At 39.8% G+C, this 17,970-nt stretch overlaps 1 protein-coding gene across 7 annotated transcripts in view; it reads right to left on the minus strand.

Annotated features, from left to right (window-relative positions):
• Positions 1-283: 283 nt before the first annotated feature.
• Positions 284-17,970, minus strand: part of rbms3 (RNA binding motif, single stranded interacting protein) — a 1,363,226-nt gene continuing 1,345,539 nt past the window's right edge. For 5 of the 7 annotated variants that reach the window (XM_060824630.1, XM_060824631.1, XM_060824628.1 and 2 more), the window contains 3 exons: positions 12,563-12,643; positions 8,491-8,615; positions 284-6,331 (listed from right to left, as the gene is read on the minus strand). In XM_060824630.1, the coding sequence (XP_060680613.1) occupies positions 6,325-6,331; positions 8,491-8,615; positions 12,563-12,643 (213 nt within the window). In that variant the 3' untranslated portion in view covers positions 284-6,324. Of the gene's footprint in view, positions 6,332-8,486; positions 8,616-12,562; positions 12,644-17,970 lie in introns of those variants that run through there. The other 2 variants (XM_060824632.1, XM_060824633.1) reach the window with 2 other exon arrangements.

Genomic DNA, 17,970 nt, shown 5'->3' on the forward strand with positions numbered 1-17,970 from the left:
TGGTACTGCCTCAGTAATGACCCTCTGACAGTGTGGTACTGCCTCAGTGCAGACCATCTGACAGTGTGGCACTTTCTCAGTACATACCCTCTGATGGTGTGATACTCCCTCTGTACAGGCCCTCTGACCTTGTGGCACTCCCTCAGTACTGACCCTGTTACAGTGCAGCACTCCATCAATACTGACTCCCTAACACCACAAACTGAAATATTTAACCAAAGCACAACAACAAAAGTGCACATAGAAACAGTTTTTTTCAAGATTTCTTTTTTATTGAAAGCTTCTTCAAAGAAAACAGAATTTTAAACCTAACATCCACTGATCTACATAAATTTCCAGGAGCAAACAGATAATGAAAGATCTGCCAGGCAAAGTGATGCCTGGCATTTCTGTGGCACAACTGAAACACAACTTTAAAAAATTAACTTTCTTGATCTTATAGACATCTCTATGAGTTTCTTTTAATGAAGAGAACTGTACAAAATAAGGTCTTCATAAATTAAAAAAAAAGTTTCATAATTTAATGACTAGTGAAACAGCCCTGGTCTAGGACCAGGTTACAGAGTTTCCCTGTGCAGGTTTGTGACAAATGACAAAAAAAATAGTATCAGACAGAAGGATTTTAACCCTCCAAGTTCTGGAGCTTTTCCTACATGATAAGGAGCAACAAAAGAAACACACATTAGCTGGATGTCGGTAATATTTTTTCTGTTTTGTTTGGCTTCATGTCCTTGGATTGTGGGCTGGCAGCTCTGAAGCAAGGCATTACGGTCGCTTGCCTCTGCAATTAATTTTTCCTATTAATTGACAGAGCCGGCATTTTATTTTATTTTCAAACTATTTGTGATTTGGGACACTATTTGCCATTTCATCACTGTCAAGATTCTTTCGGAAAGAATATAGAATACGCATCGGTTTCTCTTTAATTGATAGATAATTGAGAAATCGCCAAAATATTTGACAATGAATAGCCAAACAATGATCCATCATTTGTACTGGAGTTAAATAATGCCATTCATTTACTATATTCGAAATAGAGATATGCCACTCTGAATTTAAATTGAAAACACACGCCAGATTTTGTTGAAACTGTTATGCAGAAATGTCATCATTTTAAAAAAAATAGATTCTTTGAACTCGGAAGGTTAAATGCGTATTTTGGATTGATTTGTGTCTGACAAAATTTAATAAAAGACAGAAAAACATTTATTCTGTGAGGTTATAAATGATGAAAACCTTTGTGTCTGAACAAAGCAGCATAGATCTGAATTGATACACAGAACAATCTCAATATCTGCACATAATAATGTTGCTTGGTTATCAACTGGTATGTCAATGTACCCTCCTGAAGGATTTCAAATTGGGACCTTCTCCAGTAATCTGATGCCACAGCATGACACTCAGTGTTGATATTACACCCACAATAGGAAGTGAATTTTTCACATCCCAGTTATTTACCACATTCTTTGTTAAAGAAACACGAGCCTTCTTGGGAGTCACTCATTTCTGTCAAACATGCCAAGTCAATTTTGAAATGCTTCAAAGGTCGAACCCTGAGCCTGGGCAGAATCACAGAAGTCTGGCCTAAGGTTTTGCGAGCCAAAGGTCAAGCCCAAACCCGAGGCAATAGTTGTATCAGTCAAATATTGTTCTCTGTGGTTTGAAAACTAACCATCACTGGGCACTTCGGTTATTAACTAAAAGGCAACTTGGATGGGAGTTTCCCTTCAGAAATGTTAGTATTTTGCTACTTATAGCTTTCTGTGGATGTAACATTGACACTGCAACTGGAGGTTTGTTAGCAGAAAATGACCCCATGATAACACTGAATAGGAATTGCCAGAGCAAACAAAAAAATTAAAGCTAATTTGATGTGCATGTCTTGTGTGCAAATTGTTTAAAGCAATATAGTTTCTTATCAGCATTCCTCTTTGTGATTGTATTCTCTTTACATTGATGAAAAACAAGGATACCAATAATAATACAAACATCTCTATACTAATTAGATACAAATTCAGGGATAAGTGCTTTGACGTGCCTCAGAAAGGCAATAGTGTCTCTCTCGCATACACACATATACGCACACACTTTAAAATAAAATTTCATGATTGGTTAGCAGCACTGATATATCACACGTCCATATTTGGAAATTCAAACAAAAGTACCACTCTGGTTCACCAAACGCCAATGTAATTTAGTTAAAGGGAATTGCAAATCCTGCATCAATAAACACAGTACAGACCCGTCTAAACAGGCCACCCACAGAACTACACCTCAAGCATTGGCCTTGCTTCACAGGTATTGTCAGTTGAACAGAAGTAATGCATATATTAAGTATCTTAAATCTCGATATCAAAAAGGTGACCCCTCAACCCAGAACTGCACACCTTGAGACAATTAAGCTTGGTGGAACCATATCTATTATGGACCCATGTTTAAAGCGATTGGAAAGTAGATTGCCAAAACTCACTATCCAACAGAGATGAATTCTCACCTATTTCCTTGAGCTAAGTATGTATTTGTCTTTTTAGAAGGAAATGGCACATTATTGTGATCCTCAGAGTAAGGGGGTTTTAAAATTGGATCAATTGTATATTGCACTCATTCCATTTTCATTGGGTTACAACTCTGCCCTTGTCGATTTGATAAATGATAATATGGTACGCTCTTGGATAATCACAGAAAAGAAAGCATCAACTCCCAGAGGCTCAACTTCTAATCTTTCATCTACAAAACAACATTTGTTTAGAAGTCCACAAGAATTGTGAAATGCACTATTCTGAGCCAGTATGTAATTTGGTTCTGTACGTTTCAGTGATGCAGTGTTGGATTCCAATATGTTCAGTCATCAGGGTTAGTATATCAGAAAATGGGAGAAGGAAGAATCTAATTCCTCTTGGGAAAATTTGAAGTGTATTCTTACATCTGCAAGAATTCTACGTGATTGCCATGTGAACACAATTATAAATCCTTGGCACACTAAACGTTAATTTGTTTGAAGATATAAGGAGAAATTCACTTTGGCCTAAAGTACCTCCTCAGGGTGAGCCAGAAGCTCAAGGCTCATTCAATATTGTACTTTAGACCTCTTCTAAATATTTACAGAAAGTTGCAGGAGCCCGTTGGGGCTCAATAGAGACAACTCAATAGAGCTGACAATAGTGGCTTACAGGTAGATCCTGGTTTGTGGAAAGGGCTGCCAAGCTGGAGGGGCGTTACTGTAGGCTGGTTGCAGCGCATAGAAATACTGTAGATTCACTGCCATCATCAATCCCCTTTTAAAAGACCATTGGTAATGCCACAGGTGAAATAATAAAAACTGAGCACAGTATGCTGGATGATGTTCTGCTTGGTATCTGACCAATTTTGGAGGGAGGTTTCTTCAATTAGGCTTTTGGCACCCATTATATGTAACTGATCTAGTGCCAGTTTAAAGTGGTCACCAGGAAAGCCTTAATATTACCCAAAATCATTAATATTTGATTTAACCTTGCCATATTGAACCTCACTGAAAATAATGGGTAAAACAAGTTTGAATTTAATCCCCACAGTCTTACTTGTACTGGTTAAATATTTCAGAATTATTAAAATAAACATACTTAACATTTACTTTCCAAATATCTCATTTATCTTACAAGAATTTGAAAAAAACACGAATTCAATTAAACAGGTGGCTTGTAATGTACAACAAGAAAAAAAGGGCACAATTGAACAATCTGTAAAAAATTGGACTTTTTCAACTGACTTTTCTGATAAAATATTCTCTGGGTGTTCTGAAGAGTCTGAACTACAGCTCAAATTGTAGAGATTGAATTAGAAATATGATTGAAATCCATCTTGGATAGACTGACACAAAAAGATACAGTCCCTTGAATAATATTCCAGACCCATTGAGAGTGCTGGCACAAACATTGTGTTTTTAAAGAGGTGAACTGCTTGTTGGTCACGACAGGACATTTTTCTTTTGGTTATGTTCGTTGGCTGGTATATCCTAAACCCCGTTTCAAGTACATTAATTGCTTATGCCTAACTTAACCCTTGCCCTCCTGATTTTCTCCTCCTCATAATCCCTGATTGTCAGCAATATCTTTCGTTTCTCTAAATCAGAAGGGAAAGAGTTGTTTCTATATATTTTCTCACATTCAGAATGTTAATAATCACAAACAGCCTTTACCCAGTATTGCTCCCTTACTTCTTTACCATAACATCCCATTGGGAACAAAGCCATGAAATGAATGGACTATCGACCGTACTACTAAATGACAGCAGCGGCATGTTGCAGTAGCAATAGTTACCTTTCAGAATGGGAAACACAACTCTGTATTTTGCACAATATATTTATGTTGAGCTACAACACAAATATCAAAGACACAGATTTTTTTTTCCACCACTAAAATGGTGTCACTTCTTGACTGGACTCCAAAATTGAGTCGATGATCTGCTTGATTTGACAGTACACATACTATCAATACAGCTCCAGCACAAAGTCATTCCTTTGACATACAAAGGAAGCATATTTTAATATCAGATTTTGACTTTAGTAGAGTATAAAAGTGGTTTGTCACTGGGGCAGTGGCTGTCCTACCTGCTACCATTGTGTATAGGATCAATAAACAGAGTTTCTAAGCCTGGGCATGTAGCAACTATTTCTGGGCTGCTAATGTCCTGATATGTACCTGTACATCTCATCAATGTCCTGTGGAGGCAATCTGCACACAAGAAACGCTGGGCACATTAAAAAAAAGGAAGAAAAAAATTGAAGCTTTGCAAAATGCTGGATAACAGCTGCTCAGCACATTAGGAGATGGCATAGACTGAGGTAGATAAATGGGCTATCCAGATGCATAAAATATGAAGGAAGACTGAGAAAGTAATAACTTTGCAAAGAGAACAAATAATGCACATTTACAAATACATGTTAAGGTCAAAGTTAGGACAGAAAAAAAATTGATATTTTACAGAATTAATCCTTCTTTCGATGTACATGGAATTTTCCCCTATTACCAGTGCACCACCAATATTTTTAGATAAACATTCTGACTGCGTATGAGTTATTAGAGAGTAACCAGTGGAAGAAAAGTTTAAAGAAAGTAAAGTAAGAACTGGTCCGGCCATGTAGGTCAAATAAAGATTTAAAAAACAACAGAAAAAATCTCTAGCTTCTTGACTGCTTTAGGGTGTCACTTCATCTTTGGTATAAAATAGGCCATCCTTAGGCTGCATTTGATCCACAACTATGAAAATTAAAGACTACAGAAATTGTCCACAATTTCTTCAATCTATTGCTTTTGCTTTGATTTCTTTTTAACCATAAGCTCCTATCTAACTAGTTCGCACCTTTTACTCTTTAGCTTGCATCTGCAAGGTGACAAGCAAAGCAGACTAAAAACATTTTAAGCTAATAAAAAAGATTGCAAATATAAAGCACTAATTCTGCTGCTAGCAATTATGCTTTGTAAATAAAACAATCTGCCTTAAGCGATAAACTGCATTTTGTACAATGCAGTCACTTCTTTTTTTCAAATCGCAAAACGCTTCAGCCTTCTGCAAATTGTCAGTTTCCACTGCTTTAAGACAAAATTCATTAAAAGTCTCAGCAATTTTTTTAGATTTTGTCAGTTGTCCTTGTTCTTTATCAATAAAACCATGTTCTTCTGCAAAAGAAGACAAGCAACATTTTTTTTTGTTTTTTTTTGTTTTAACCTGTACAGCTTATTAGCATTTTACCTCCCTATAAAGTTAAGCTTTTATCAAATTCTTGCACCAACCACTTGGTCCAAGCACATAATTTCAATCTAGAATTTCTAACGCAAGGTTGACAGCTGGCTTTGAGAGCCTGACGTCTTCAAAATTAAGGCAATTAAGAGTCAAGATAAATCTTAGCTAAACGTTTCTGAAAAACCTACAAATTAATAAAAGACATGAAAAAAAGAGTAGCTTAATATCAGAGGAAGACCATTAAACTTTCCTAAAACACTGCAGCTTCCTTCCTCTTCCAAACTTGTCAGTCTTACAGTTCTAAGTCTATCCGAACATACAAATCATTTATATTTTACCTGTTCATCTGAATGAAAAGTCAAAACAAATCCCTTTTATGGGATTTTCTTTCTCTTTTAAAAATAAGCTTTTATAGCAAAATTAAACTGTCAGACTACATCACTGAACCATTTGCACAGCACATAAAAACACTTTTTTTTGTCAGGTAAGGTACGAAATAAAAAGCATTCATTCAACGCCTGTGCAAACTGGAAGCCACCTTCATGTTCACTGAAGTTTCCTGGTTCAAGGCAATTTTCAGCTCATGATTCCTGTTTTCAGTCCTGTTTACTGTCTGTGGAAATAAAACAAAAAAGGATGTCAGATATCACAAAGGCGCTCAGCAAAGAATTGAGTCCTGTTAAGTGCACACTGAATTTATCACTGATTCTCTATAGTGCAGAAAGAGACCATTTGGCCCAGTAAGTCAGCATAGACACCCTGAACGTTGTTACACCAAGACCCAGTCTACCTACCCCATCCCCGCATTTAGCATAAATCCACCTAGCCTGCATATTCCTTGACCCTATGGGCAATTTAGCATAGCCAATCCACCTAACCTGCATATCTTTGGAATGTGGGAGGAAACCCATGTAGACATGGGGAGCACATGCAAACTTCACCCAATCACCTGAGGCTGGAATCAAACCCAGGGCCCTGGCGCTGTGAGGCAGGAGTGCCAACCACGGAATCGCCATAACACATTGTGCCTTATTCCAGCATGTAAAATTATTTTTGGGTGAGATTTTCTGAACTCAATAAGTGAAGTCGGGAAAAGTTTGCAGATGAGCCAACTGTGCAGCAGCATGGAGTGGGGGGTAGTCTATATTTATCCCGCATGCAGATTTTTAAAAGGGACAGAAAGGATCAGTGAACGAGTGTGAGTGCAAGCCAGTCCTCACTCCTGTTCTAACCTTGGATCACCAAGCGTGACTGTGGTGCTCCCTCCACTGTCTAAACTAACTCAACTAATTCAATACAAACCAGTAAAACTAGAACCAATTTTGTTCTGTATAACCACTCAATTGGTGGTTAATACACCACAGGACACAATCAGCCACTGAAATCTGATGCAATATTCAAAACTGATTGTGAGATTTAGATTTGCTTTATTATGCAACAAGAAGCTATTAAGATGTGCATGGTACCCTAGACATTTAATATACAACCAAACTAAATATGTGGTATGTCTTGCTACTTTATTTTATATATACTGGCTGTTTTATTTTAAGGAAATGTTAACGTTTGGGCTAATTTACGTAAAGATTGATCTTCTAACGATCAGTATTGCAATGTAAGCAGTTAGTAAGAAAAACAAGCTAGCTGGGGGCAAGGGGTCAGCTTTGAAAAATAACGAAACCTTGAGCGAGACAATACTTCTGCTAATATGGTGCAAAAACAACCAGATAAGAGTACAAGGTGCGAGACGGTTGCTAAGTTCAAGGGCTGAAAATATCATTAGACAGGGAAGTGGATTATGCGGCTGGAGTTCGAGACAATGAGGACATGATCATATGCTTTCTCTGTAAGAAATGAGATCATTGTAAAGCAATGACCCTCGTGACCTCTAGGGGCCATAGGGGAGGCTCTAAATTGCTATATAAGAAAGATCGCTGTAATGCTTGGGTACGCTTTTCTTTGGGAAGGCGTCCAATTCTGCAGAATTTGTTAATAAAATCTTTGTTCTCTTGAATTTGTCCAGAGCGATTATTTAGAAGTGAATTTTCATTTCTAACACTGATCTTCTGAGAAGTAATTTCTTCACATATCAGAAGAACTATGAAGGGTTAAGTTCCTGATCTGAGGACAGGAAAAATCAAAATCATCTTCTCCTATTTTGATCATCTTTCTGGATTATGATGGGAACATTTAGGGCTCAGTGGTTAGCACTGCTGCCTCACAAGCGCCAGGAACCTGGGTTTGATTCCTGCCTCACGCAATTGTCTGCATGGAGTTTGCACATTCTCCCTGTGTCTGCATGGGTTTCCTCCCACAGTCCAAAGGTGTGCAGATCAGGTGAATTGGCCATGCTAAATTACCCATGGTGTTAGGTGCAAACGTAGTCAGGGGTAAATGTAGGGAATTGAATCTGGATAGGTTCTTCTTCAGAGGGTTGGTGTGGACGTGTTAAGCCAAATAACCTGTTTCTATGCTGTAGGGAATATAAACTAAAAGAAAATCATGCTTGATTATCAATCCAACTCAGACACTTTGGCATTGATTTTAATGGAAGCACTTTGCTGATGGAGTATAAAAGTCCTGCTGATTCTTTGAATGACATTCAGCTTATTGTTATTGCAACATGATTGTATCATTGTAGACTTTTCAGAAATTGATGTGTCAGGGTCAGCCACAAGGTCAACATGATCATCTCTCTATCTATTTATTCTACACTGTATGGACTCATTCTCCTTTGGTACTTTCATTCTTTATGCACAAACTAAAAAGACTTACTTAGCTTGTTGGTAAGAATAGGTAGGTGCATGATCATTGGTTGTTTCCACTGGTATCTGTTGTTGGCCACTGGCTTCCTGTGATGAAGGTGCGACTGTCTGTGGGGAGGTATCAGCAACAACACCCTGAAGTTAGGAAGGAAGCAAAATCGCATGAGACGTCTACTCACCTCCACTCTAATGATAGAGTTCACGATAGTTGTTACATTGTAAGAAAAGCAGCATCAGCAATTTGGGAAACAAGTTTTCCATCTCCCCAGGCAGCTGAGTGGAGGTCATTCTGACTTACAATAGGAAAATACAAGTCCGCAACCCATTTACATTGCTCACTTTATTTCCATTTCCAAAGTCTAAATTGCCTCAATATGTCAGGTTGACATGCGCTATTCTGATCAACTAAAATTTGTTGTCTTTAGATTTCAAAATTATTAGCTTATCTTTGATCAATTTTCCATCATTTAAGCTCCTATCTAATAGATTGCCCTAGAAAACAAGATGGACAGTGAAAAAAGACAGATTAAATCAATTGATGGAAAACATGTATCAGCATTAGTTTCCTCTATTCCTTTTCGGTTGTACTAAAATTCAGAACTGTATCATCACTCAATCTTCATTTTCTGTAAGGATATTATTTTGTTTACTTTATCTTGGCTGCAGAATGTCTGACTTACATTGATTACTGTCCTTTATATCCTTTCTCATGCATCAATTTTCTCTGTGGAATATGGTCAAAATTGAGTATAATACAGCACAGGCTGCTTTCAACCAAATATAATCACATCTTTCCTGATCCAGACAGCAGTGGTCAGCACTGGGATTCAAATAAGGAAGCTTTCTGTGTTTACACGGGTTCTTTTATTTTGTTCAATGCAAGCTCAGAAAACAAAATGGAAATGAGTTCAAAAGTAGGACTATTTTAAGTAAGGCATAGAGAACACTGCAGCTTGAGCAATACCCCTTTTACCTCTGAAACCTGGGAGGAAGTACAGCCCAGACTCATAAGACCAGGATTCACTTGCATGAGCTCCAGATGATTTATTTTAGTGAAGTGAGCGTTTACCAATTTCTAGTAAGTACAGGACCACAGAACAAAGCTGAATACAAATTGAACTGTTTTAGATATTGTCAATCAACCTCTTCAAACATGTAATGGTACACCTCTGGAGCAGGTAGGGCGTGGACTTGGGCCTCTGAGCTTAGAGATATACTGACACTACCAATGGACTGGTTTCAGCAGGCTTACATACTAAGAAAAACACCAAGGGAGCTCAAGGGTCAAATGAAAATAACATCTCAATAAGACGCACTGTCAAGGCTTGTGCCCTGCTATAGAAAGGATATTATTATTAAATTGCAGCAAGTTCAGAAAAGATTTATCAGGGTGTTGCTAGGACTGGGACATTTGAGTTATAAGGAGAAGCTGGATTGGCTGGGACTTTTGTTGCTGGAGTGTAGGAGGTTCAGGGGGACCTTACAGAGGTTTATAAAATTTTGAGGGGTATAGAAAAGGTGACGTCTTTTCCCTGGGGTGGGAGAGTTTGAAACGAAAGGGCATATTTTTTAAGCTGAGAGAAGAAAGATTTACAAGGGACATGAGGGACAACGTTTTTACACAGACAGCGGATCGTGTGTGGAATGATCTTTCTGAGGAAGTGCTGGATGCAGGTACTGTTACAACATTTAAAAGACATTTGGATAGGTACATGAATAGGAAATGTTTAGAGGGATATAGGCCAATGCAGGCAAATGGGACTAGTTTATTTGGGAAACGTGATCAGCATGGACGAATTGGAGCAAAGGGTCTCTTGCTGCACTGTAGGACTCTGTGACTGAACGTATGCAGCCATATTTTGAAAATGATTGATGCAAACAACTTTCCATTTCTGGGGCAAATGAGCAAATGGGCAAAATTCAATGGTCACAGGTTTGGCTCCATATACCAGATGAAAACCAGTGGTAACCCAGGTGCAGCAGTTCTGAAACTGCCAGAGCTGATGTGACGTCAGTCTGGAAATTAGCAGGTTATTACGGGTTCTTTGTCATTTTCCAGGTGGATGTTTCATCTCCTATAGTCATCAGTTAAAGGCTATCAACTCTTTAGTACTGACAGCACTACCAGGAGCAGTCACCCACACTGGTCCTGTACTGGCCCAGGCCACAGTGCTGTTGGAGATCTGGAGGAAAGGTAGATAAAGCACAGTTTCCTAGGCTAGTCAGGCAGGCAGTAAAAAGGAGCAGTTCTTGATGCTGGCAGTTCCCTCGTTGCACACAAGCCAAAGGCTCACATTGTGTGACTCCCACTGGGTGGTGGTGGAAAAACAGTAGCAGTGAGGTGAGGTCGGTATGTGGAAGAGCTGGGAAGGCAACTGCGTATTGGATGGGGGCGAGGGAGAGAAAGCATTAAATTCTGGCTGACCCTTGAGGTTTGTGTTATGTAGTTGGGGGGTGTTTCCCCTTTAAGAGAGTGGAGTCGAAAAGTGCGGCGCTGAAAAAGCACAGCAGGTCAGGCAGCACCTGTGGAGCAGGAGACTCGATGTTTCGGGCATAAGCACTTCATCAGGAATAGTGAAGGGCTTTATGCCCGAAACATTGACTCTCCTGCTCCTCAGATGCTGCCTGACCGGCTGTGCTTTTCCAGCGCCACACTTTTCGCCTCTGATCTCCAGCATCTGCAGTCCTTACTTCCTGTCTTTAAGAGAGTGGGTCAGGGAGCCACAATGTTTCCACTCAAAGAGAGATATAATTTGATGGAATTCAAGGTTGGTGAAACAGACTCACACCATTGCAATGTAGTCAGGTGAAGCCAAAATTATGCAAGGAGTTTTGAAGTGGGGATGCCTGGTTAGATAAATTGCAACATCAAAGATCATGGCATTAGGTGGAATTGATACTGTGGAAGTGAGAGGGAATTCATGGTCAAGAAGCAGGTTGACTTTGAGAAGGGGAGCTAAAGGAAGTTAACAATCTTATAAAACCTTCAATCAAAACATTGTCTGTGATTTTCAGAATGACTGCAATAATCTGTCAATCATGAAAAAGTTTTAAAAGTTATAGAATTTTGAATAAATTACTCAATTCAATGTATATTTTTGACACCTATTAATGTTATATACTGGCTTGTCACAAATTTCAGTTAGGATTTTACCAGCTATTCTTCATTGTTGATGTTCAAGCAAGGAAATGAGTAGAACAGCTCATAGGGACAGAAAGAAAGAGGTAATGAGTTGAGATGGTAGGAGAAAATCGTGGCCTAGTGGTTAGCACTACTATTTCATAGTGCAAGAGACCTGGGTTCAAATCCAGCCTTGTGTGACAGTGCAAAGTTTGCATGTTGTCCCTGTATCTGCATGGGTTTCTGACAGCTACTCTGGTTTCCTCCCACATTTTGAAGAAGTACAGGCTTGGTGGATTTATTATATTGAAGGCAGGGTCACAGGGTCACTTATGATGAGTGGCAGTGAGTCTGATAGGATGGCCTTCGAATGGCTGGTGCAGAGGCTGAATGGCTGCAACGTAGGGATTCTAGTAAATGGCAGAGAATAAGTGAGAGAGAAATTTCAGCCTGAATGAAGTGAGCAAAGCTAAAGAAGGTGAATTAATATAATTGGATAAATAATGGATAAATAATATTTTTATGAAACAGAACAAGTTTCTGCACTATATTTGACAGAGATAACAATGCTGGGGACAGAAGGCTTTCCATTTTCAGTAAGCAGTGGACAAAGAATGAGTTCTTTTCTATCCCAGTCCAATAAAGTGCTCAACTTGGTCTTCAATTTGAAAAGAGTACTTGCTATGGCATTGGGAACAATTTTCATTTCACACAACAATTGCCAATAAAGTGGTTCACATCTACAAAGAACCAGATTAGAATTGCTCAATGCATTGTCAAATCTGATCCTTCAAGACAGCAGACAGAAAATCTTTCTACCCGTCAATTTACATTAGATTTGATGTCAAATTTGGAATTTTAATTAGATTTATAACTGATATTAATCTTAAGTATTTTGTGATAAATCATCATGTACAATTGTGTTATGCATAATCCAGCAGAGGAGGATTTAAATACTTACTTCAACAGGGACAGCTGCTGGAGGCACAGGAGTGTACTGGGGAATGTAGGTCCCTTGCATAGGTGCTGCAGCAGTCATATACTGAAAAATACAAGAAGATTACTTGAGCCACTTTTGGTATTTGGCACAAAACATAACAATGTGCAGTTTTAAATCACAGTGCAATATGAAAGTCTATACTAAATCATGACATAAAAGACCAGTGAGAATCAGGCACGAAAATGCAATCAATTGAACAAATTGCAGACTGCAGATTTTGTTCTGCAAATTTACAGTTTCCTGAAAGGCTTGGCAAACCTTTAAACATCTATTAGAAATTCTGTCTCTGCGGCAATGTGTCACGTGATTATGCTTGCACACATCATCTGACAGAAAATAGGGGAAACCTTTCGAACCTTGGGATTCCACATCGTCTCAAAGAGACCAGCTGAATCCCACCATGGGCTGCACGGTGGTTAGCACTGCTACCTCACAGCGCCAGAGACTCCGGTTCAATTCCCGCCTCAGGCGACTGACTGTGTGGAGTTTGCACGTTCTCCCCGTGTCTGCGTGGGTTTCCTCCGGGTGCTCCGATTTCCTCCCACAGCCCAAAGATGTGCGGGCCAGGTGAATTGGCCATGCTAAATTGCCCGTAGTGTTAGGTAAGGGGTAAATGTAGGGGAATGGGTGGGTTGCGCTTCGGCGGGTCGGTGTGGACTTGTTGGGCCGAAGGGTCTGTTTCCACACTGAAAGTAATCTAATCTAATCTAAGATTTTCCAGGAAATTCTGGTTTCTTGGACAAATTAGTTTTCTTCATTTTCTCAACTATTGTTCCATCAAATGACCATTTTTTCGATTTGCTTCCCTCATGGGACATTGGTTTTGCTGGCTGGACCAGGATTTATTACCCTATCCTAGTTAAGCTTGAGAAGGTGGTGATGAGCTTCTGGAACCACTGCAGTCCATGTGCTGCAGGTAGACCAATGCTATTGGGAGGGAGTTTCAGGATTTTGACACAGTGACAGTGAAGGAATGGCAATATATTTCCAAGTCTGCATGGTATTTGGCTTGGAGGGGAACTTGTCTTTGTTCTTCTTGATGGAAGTGGTCATGCATTTGGAAGGAGCTGTTTAAGAGGCTTTAGTGAATTTTTACAGTGTAGATGGTATGCACAACTACTACTGAGTGTTAGTGTTGAAGGGTGTGGATATGGTGCCAATCAAGTGGGCTGCTTCATGCTGGATGGTGTCAAGCTCCTTGAGTGTTGTTGGAGCTGCACTCATCCAAGCAAGTGGGGAGCATTCCTTCAATTCCTGACTTATGCTCTGTAGATGATGGATAGACTTTCGGGAGTAAGGAGAAGAGGTACACACTGCAAACCTCCTATCCTCTGACCTACTCTTGTAGCCATGGTGTTTAAATGGCTAGTCCAATTCCCAATCTCGTTACTGTTAACCTCAAGAATATTAATAATAGGGGATTCTATGAGGGTAATGTCATTGAATATCAACGACTAATGATTAGATCCTCTCTGGTTGAAGACTGTCATTGCCTGATATTTGTGTGGCACAAAAGTTACCACGTTTCAGCTCAAACTTGGATACTGTCCAGGTCTTGCTGTACTTTGACATAAACTGCTTCAGTGTATGAGGAGTTGCAAAAGATGCTGAACATTTTCAATCATCAGTGAATACCCCCAGTTCTGAAGTTATGATGGAGGGAAGGTACTTAATGAAGCAGCCGAAGATGACTGGGCCTAGGACACCACCCTAAGGGATTCCTGCAGGGATGCCCTGGAGGTGAGATAACTGACCTCCAAAAATCACAACCATCATCCTTTCTGCCAGGTGTGGCTCCAATCAATGGGGAGCTTTGCCCCCAATTCCCAATGACTGCAGTTTTACTAGTGTTCTTTGATGTCACATTCGTTCGAATGCAGTCTTGACATCGCGGGCAATCACTTTCTTTTGTCCATGTTGAACCAAAATAGTAACGAGGTCAGTGGCTTTGTAATCCTGGTAGAACCCAACCCGAGGATCTGTGAGCATATTGTTGCTGAGGAGGTGCTGCTTAATAACACTGGTTATCTTCCAACACTTCACTGATGATTGAGTGTAGACTGATGGGGAGGGTGACCAGCTGGGTTGGATTTATCCTGCTTTTTGTGCTATTTTCTGCACTATTGAGTAGATGCCAGTATCGTAGATACACTAGAATAGCTTGATGAGGGACATAGAAAATTCTTTAGATCAAGTCTTCAGTACTATTGCCAGAATGTTGTCAGAGCCCACAGTGTTTACAATATCCAGTGCCTCCAACTATTTGACATCATGTGGAGTGACTTGATTGGCTGAAGACAGAAATCTTTGAAGCTAGAGTAGGCTGAGATGGATAATCCACTCAGCACTACTGGTTGAAGATTGTGATGAATGCTTCAGTCTTCTCTTTTGCACAGATGTCCTGGGCTGCCCCGTCATTAATTTGGGGATGTTTGTGGAGTCTCCTCTTCGGTAAATGTTGTTTAATTATTGTACCATTTTGTTAATGTGACATTAAGTCTATAATGCGCAAAAATGCACTTAAAGCACACCTTCTACAAAAAAAAACAAACAAAACATATTTTCAGTCTGCTAGCCATTACATATTTCTTCCTTTGTTTTCTTTAACTATTTGACTTTTGCAACTTTGGGTTTCCTTTTTATTACGTGGTCCCAGCAATATTCACCTAAATATTAACGTGTAAGCTTCATTATTAATTGGATAATTTTTTCCACTGCATGTTCTTTGTGGTGAAATCACAGAAGAGTTTTCTGATGATTTGTTAGATGTGGAAAACTGAAGCAATAATCTACTATCCCCACCCCTGAGCAGATTGTCATCAACCTCCTGCCTTCCACCGTCCTCGCTTTTAAGGTTAGAACACACTTAATAATGATGTGCATGATAGCACAATGTACAGAAAGGCATAGTGGCTCAGTGGTTAAGCACTGTTGTCCCACAGCACAAGGTACCCAGGTTCAATCCCAACTTCAGGCACCCATCTGTGTGGAGTTGTTGTGTTCTCTATATCTGTGTGGGTTTCTGCTGAATGCTCCTATCACGGTTCAAAGGTGGATTCCCCATGGGGAATACAGAGGTAGGGTCATCAAGTGGGATAGTCTTTGGAGGGTCAGTGTAGACTTGATGGGCTGAATAGCCTCTTTCTCATATGCAGGGGTCATTCACCAATCATTTTAATGTACCAAAGTATTGCAACATGAAGCAGCCATGGTCAGAGTATAATTTGGTAGCACCCTCATCGGACCAGAGTACACTTCTATAAATGAATTCTGCTGCAACAAATAATTTAATCTCTATTCAATTGTACTCTTGCTGAGATTTTTAAAAAGCTGTATCTTTGAACTGGACTCCTGTAGAACATGGAACTATATCACATTCTCAAAATACAGTTACAGGTAACTGATTGAGACGTAGTTAAGGGACGAATGGCCATTGAGTTCACTGCCATCAGGTGAAGTTCATTTATCTTCACATTTATCAGGAAGTAATTAGTGAGTAGAGACACTTACTGGTTAGTTGTTGGATAATTCAAGCAGTTCATGTAAGTAATTCACTAACCAAGTAACTATTGACAGGAAATTTTCATATAACTTATCCTATCATTTTTGTACGCACTATGAGCATTAACTATGAAACATAATAAACTTCTGGTGATATTTTTTAGTTGCTCTGAGGGTGTGAGTGTCATTGGCAAGCCTTGTACTTACTGGCCATTCCTACTTTAGAACAAAACTGTGAACCACTTCCTAGTACTGCTGTGGCCCGTATGGGGCAAATACACTCCTGATGCCAATAACCACATTGTGTACATATTACATCACATGCGCAGATACCTCCTCGCTATAGGTGACGGAAAGGGGAAGTATGGGGGCAGGTCAGCCCCGGAGAGAAATTCTCTCCACATCAGATATTAAGGCCCTTAATTAAAGGCCATTTAATGGCCTCAGCTCAGCACCCCCCAGATCACTCTCCTTGGCAGCTGGGTAAGCTGGCTTGTTTCCTGACTAGGAAACCATAGCAAATTGTTATTGGGTTAAAATGGGGCCTCAATCTACCTGAGTTTGGGAGCACGATGAGAGGCAAAAAGGTGACCCCTGCCCTCACCAGTGACTTCTGACCCCTTTCCACTCCCTATGACAAGAAGACAAAAAGTATTTATTTCTTTTTTGTCAATAGCTCTCTTGAGGAATAAACCTTTACTTTGGGAATTTAGAATCCAGGAGGTATCAGCCCGTGATTGGCTCAATGGCACTGAGCCCTGCGATAGGGTAAAATACTTGACCTTGTTCAGAGCTGACTGGCAGCTGTTTGGGTAAGTTACCTCACTAGCGGGAGGGGCTTGTTAGTGGTCACCTGACATGCTCACCCCTACACTTGGGGGAAACCCTAGATACTAACGTCCTGTAACATATAACAAAGGAAAACATCTCTAATATTGAATGTTCTCTGTATCCTTGAATGACTTTACAATATCTTAATCAACATACATTTGTTGTACTTGCTCTTTGCTAGCACTCAATCTACTATCACACTACTTGGATAAAATTTATATCTTTAAAGAACACCTAAAATGAAAACTGCAATGTTGATAATTTTAAGCCTGCATTTCAAAGAATTTGAACAACTTTCCACTTCAGTGTAACAGCAATACTGATTGGCTGATAAGGCTATTAATCGGAGACCTAAATAGACTATTTTAAAATTGCATCATCTCATGGAGTCACCTTAATCTGCCAGGAGAACCAAACTTGCAGTAATGAGTTCTCCTTAATTACTCTTTCATTAAATCCAGTGGCAAAGAGACAGCTATCTGCTCCCCTTCCCCCCCCCCCCCCCCCCCCCCCCAAACAAGTGTACCTGCGGCAGAACCTTGAAACAGTGATCTAGTTAGCCCTGTATAATTGTTAGCTTTAAAAGGTTGTTATGATTTGGGACTGTGTCTTTAATTTAAGGTAAAATGAAGGTGGTCATGTCTCTGACACTGAAGTCTGCCTGACAGAAAGACCTGACAGTTTGACTATTTAGGACAACGGGGACCCAGATTGTTTTACTGGGAAGAAGGTGCAAGATGTTTACACTTATAAACAATGGCAGCAACTGGGTGCCATAAGTGGACAGAAGGAGAGACTCCAGTAATGTGTGGAGAATGGTATGTTGTATATAGTTGTGCTTCAAACTATCCGTCTGCTTCCAAGTAGTAAGAGTTAGGATTTTGAGGATAGCTAATCAGCATTTTTACTTGAGAACAGCTAATCAGGATGTAAGGTCCATGTGATTCACAGAGATGGGCTTTGCAGAAGGAATTGGAAGGCAAAGGAGAGCCAGGCAAAGCTTGACTGCATGAGGTACTAGGAGAGAAAATGGTGGC

This window comes from Hemiscyllium ocellatum, chromosome 5 (genome assembly GCF_020745735.1).
Source record: "Hemiscyllium ocellatum isolate sHemOce1 chromosome 5, sHemOce1.pat.X.cur, whole genome shotgun sequence".
Lineage (NCBI taxonomy): Eukaryota > Metazoa > Chordata > Chondrichthyes > Orectolobiformes > Hemiscylliidae > Hemiscyllium > Hemiscyllium ocellatum.